At 48.0% G+C, this 4152-nt stretch overlaps 1 protein-coding gene across 1 annotated transcript; it reads right to left on the minus strand.

The window, feature by feature from the left end:
- Window positions 1–603: 603 nt before the first annotated feature.
- On the minus strand, window positions 604–3427 carry LOC126994383 (netrin receptor DCC-like). The gene is made up of 3 exons (XM_050853697.1): window positions 3375–3427; window positions 2983–3204; window positions 604–2486 (listed from the first exon to the last, which is right to left on the minus strand). The coding sequence occupies exons 1-3, from the start codon at window positions 3387–3389 to the stop codon at window positions 2310–2312; spliced, it is 414 nt and encodes a 137-aa protein (XP_050709654.1). The 5' UTR covers window positions 3390–3427; the 3' UTR covers window positions 604–2309.
- Between the last annotated feature and the right edge of the window lie 725 nt (window positions 3428–4152).

Here is a 4152-nt window from a genome sequence, read left to right on the forward strand (position 1 = left end):
ACACACACACACACACACCGGGTTTAACGTTACCAATAATTTAGGCTTCTTAGAATAATTAGCGTATTTGTATAATGAATCGAGGCCGAGTGTCCATTTATGAGGGAGTAAGTCTGTCATCACGTGTGTTGATGGTTTGAAGTTTCTGGTTTGTGTTTAGTGAATGTGTTGGTGTGTGGTATGTTGGTATGTTGTGGCGTTTGTTGATATATGTGGTGATGGCGTTGGTGATACTGCGGTGAACTAACGTGAGATAGAATGTAGATTGAGGGTAGAAACACATATGGCAACTGATAGACTCTCACAGAAGTAGTTGGTGAGGCAGAAGGAAAAGGAGTAAACGAGTGTCAGTCTTATTGTTGTTACCATTAGAAAATCCGCCTTCAACCTTATGGTACCTTCACTAAAAACTCTTCAGGTTACCTTGGCGGATATCCCCAGCCAAGGAAATACCATTAACCAGCACCATCTTTTCCCAAAAAATCCCCCAATCACATGTAGCCGGAGTTGAAGGGATGGAGGGAGTGGCTTTCTTTTCGCTTGGCTAATGATATACGCGTAATGGGGAAGGGCAGGAGCTTCTATGCGCTGGTAACTGGGGCGGATAAGATGTGGAGCGATGCAATGCGGACGTAACGATGTTGTTGGGCTCCTCATTGTTAGTCTCGTGATCTTACCTGGCGGCAGTGCTGGAATTGTATGCGTATAGTTGTGTGCTGCTCATTATTCGCTTGCTGCCTTGCTTCCTCTGATGATGCGTGTTGTGTCAGGAAGCCAAACCCATGTCCCTGCCTCCCCGTCCTCCTTACACGTGACAATCTTGCCAATAATAATGGTAGTAAAAGTTGTGTGTAGCTCAATATTCTCTTGCTATCATGCTTCCCTTGATAATATGTATTGCATCAGGAAGCCAAACGCATGTGTCTGTCCCCTCGTCCTCCTTATGCGGGGAACAGAGTAATAAAGCTTCTGGTAATGGTAATAATGAAGAATAAAGCGAGGAAGAGAAGGTAGAGTGTGGGAGAAGACAGTTATGTCATTTCCTGCGGCAGTAATGATCAGGAGAGCGAGTCGAGTCAGACTGCAGCAGCTGCTAATCTAAACCAGAGTGAATGTATAGGAGGCGAGGCTACACACACACACACACACACACACACACACACACACACACACACACACACACATGCACACACACACACAGCTCAATCGGTAGAGCGCTGCGCTGCAAGGCTTTACGGCCAAACAGGCAGCGGTTTGAGCCCCCATCAGGCCGGATTCTTTCTGTTGACAAGGAGTGGTTACTGTCCTCCCTTGAGCAAGGGGGATGGGGGGTGTGGTGTGTGAGGTCCTGGCAGTACCCAGAGATCGATGATGATGAGCACTTGTTCACGTCGGGAGGGTACCTGCTGGCGGGACCGAGTCCAACTCGTGATCAGGCCGAGGTGAATTACACACACACACACACACACACACACACACACACACACACACACACACAAGACTTTTTAATCAGTATTTATCATGGGAAGAATACTTTCTCTTTGTAATGTTGACGGGTATTGTATTATTGTGTGTGTGTGTGTGTGTGTGTGCGTGTGCGTGTGCGTGTGCGTGTGTAGCTTCGCCTCCTATACATTCACCGGTTTTAGGTTATCAGGGTCATTGGATCAAAATGTACATCCGCTGCATCAAAATCCACAGCCTCGCCCAAGTTTATGCTATATATGTACAGTGTGTAATTGTGGTCTCGTGGGCTCTCTTTGTGGCGCTGTGTCGCTTCAGTCTGTACATTACGTTGGTTGAGCTCCGTCAAAGCCTCTCCGACCCTAAGCTGTATACGCTCTCTGCACTAACCTGCTCAAGGAAATGCCGAGAAGCAGGACGCGGGAGAATATTTGGCAGGGCGGGAACACAGGAACAGCAAGAGGAAAAAAGAGAACATGATCAGTAGGGACAGGAAAAAGAGGGTTACAGGAGGAGGAGGAGGAGAACCAGAAGGAAATGGGAAATGAACAGCGAGAACAAAAAGTATCTGTGGCTACAATTCAATGAAGAAAAGGTAAGTCCTGCACCATGGGAGGGGATATCCAGCACACCAATACCACATGGGAAACACTCCACTATCCACCATAGAGGCAGAGAAAGACCAGGGACTGTATGTTATCAGGCTACCAGTGAAGAGATATCCAGCACACCAATACCACATGGGAAACACTCCATTATCCACCACAGAGGCAGAGAAAGACCAGGGACTGTATGTTATCAGGCTACCAGTGAATGTGAAATCTGTGCCAATCGCAGCAGACGGGTTAAACCTTTATGGAGTATGTGGTGCTTTTCTTGAGGGCAAAGAGTCGTCTGTTTCCGTCTGTGGCTTTGGTCTTGGAGGAACCTGACTCGCCGCGCTCTTTGTAGTGGATCTTGCAGCTGGTGATGATCCCATTCTGGTGCTCGGCCAGCGGAGGCTCCCAGCAGATGATGAGGCTCTGAAGGGAAAGGCCGTGTGAGGGAAAAAAGTTATACGATAAATCATCAAAATACAATCTTAAAAAGTTTGAACATTGTGTGAGGCCATGAATGCTTCAACTTAACCCCCTGACTGTGGATTTCCTACCAGAAGACCTCACCAAGCTACAGGAATGGAACACAAACCGGCTGCTACAATTCAGTGGAGAAAAATGTAAAGTCCTGCAGCATGGGAGGGGATATCCTGCACACCAATGCCACATTGGATACACTCCACTATCCACCACAGAGCCAGGGAAAGACATGGGAGTAAATGTTTTCAGGCTACCAGTGAAGGCCAAATCCGTGCCAATCGCAGCAGACGGGTCAAATATAATGAATGTGCAAGGGTTAAAAATACTGAAACAATGAATGTGCAACTTGTAGAGATGATGTGAAGGAAACGAACAGAGCAGAAAGCTATTTAAAAACGAGTTTCACAATGTATCTTTGCCTTGGAAGCCTTCCACAACTCACCCTTGAGCTGGCAGCCTCAACGCTCACATTCTGAGGCTCCTTTGAGGGCACGTCTGAGAAGGTTCTGGCAGTGACCTCCGGGGTGGCGTCTCCCCCGCCATTACTGTTGACGGCGGTGAGCCACACGCTGTGCTCAGTGAACTGGTCCAGGCCTTGGAGGTCATGTGACGTACCAGTGACCTTTACTTCGTGTTCTTCTGCTGACCCAACCTGAGGAGAAAACTACAAGGGAGACAATGGTTAAGATACACACTGGGACTTGTACAAACACACGGCTATGGTCACCCTCTACTCAAAGGAAGGTCACTAATGACACACAAGGATATGGGGAGACTTTTGTTAGGCAACAGAGACTCCACATTTAGCACACAGTTCTATAAGGCCGTCCACACCTGCGTATAGAACATGGTGTATCCCGTGATGGGCGTTTTGGCCAGTACGGGCGGCGACAAGTGGCCTCCAGACTGGTGGGTGAGGTGGAGACAACTTTCAGACTCTGAGGCGGAGGGCAGGTCCAGGTCCGGCTTGGTGAACACCCGCACCTCGTGTATGGAGGCGCCCACCAGGCCGCCGGAGGTGTGGGCCGCCACCCGCACCATGTAGTTACTCCCGGGACTTAGGTCGCTGATCTGGGTCTTGTATTCACTCAGTCCCTCGCTGGAGGTGCTGCACTCGCGTTCTGGACGCGTTCTCTGCAGTGAAGGGAGGAAAGTGATGTGAATTACTTACTTTTGATGAAATGTTGTATATGTACTCGCTAAAATGTTATTATTTCTTTATAATCACTGGAATGGCAGTTGGATAACTCTGTATTTGCTAAATACATCTTAACAGTAGTAGTATTGTGTTGAATTTTTTATGCAATAAATATTCCCAGGTTGTGTCCTTTGGTTCTGACCTGAGTGATCCTTCCTGCTTGTAGAGGACTGAGTATCCCAGGAATAATTATTGTGAACAGCATAAAGACTAGTAGGCACAGTGACTGTCAAGGCCCACACCAAGAGAAGGCAAATGATGTAAACAAGCTGTGTCAACAATGAGCAGACATTCTAAGTATTGAAAACAAGGAGTAGTAGTAGTAGTGGTGTGCCTGAGCTGCCCCACTTACTGTGTCTGTGACCTGCCTTGTGCGTGGGTGGTGGCATGCTGCTCCTCCCTGAAGGTGAGCCC

Source organism: Eriocheir sinensis, unplaced genomic scaffold (genome assembly GCF_024679095.1).
Source record: "Eriocheir sinensis breed Jianghai 21 unplaced genomic scaffold, ASM2467909v1 Scaffold783, whole genome shotgun sequence".
Lineage (NCBI taxonomy): Eukaryota > Metazoa > Arthropoda > Malacostraca > Decapoda > Varunidae > Eriocheir > Eriocheir sinensis.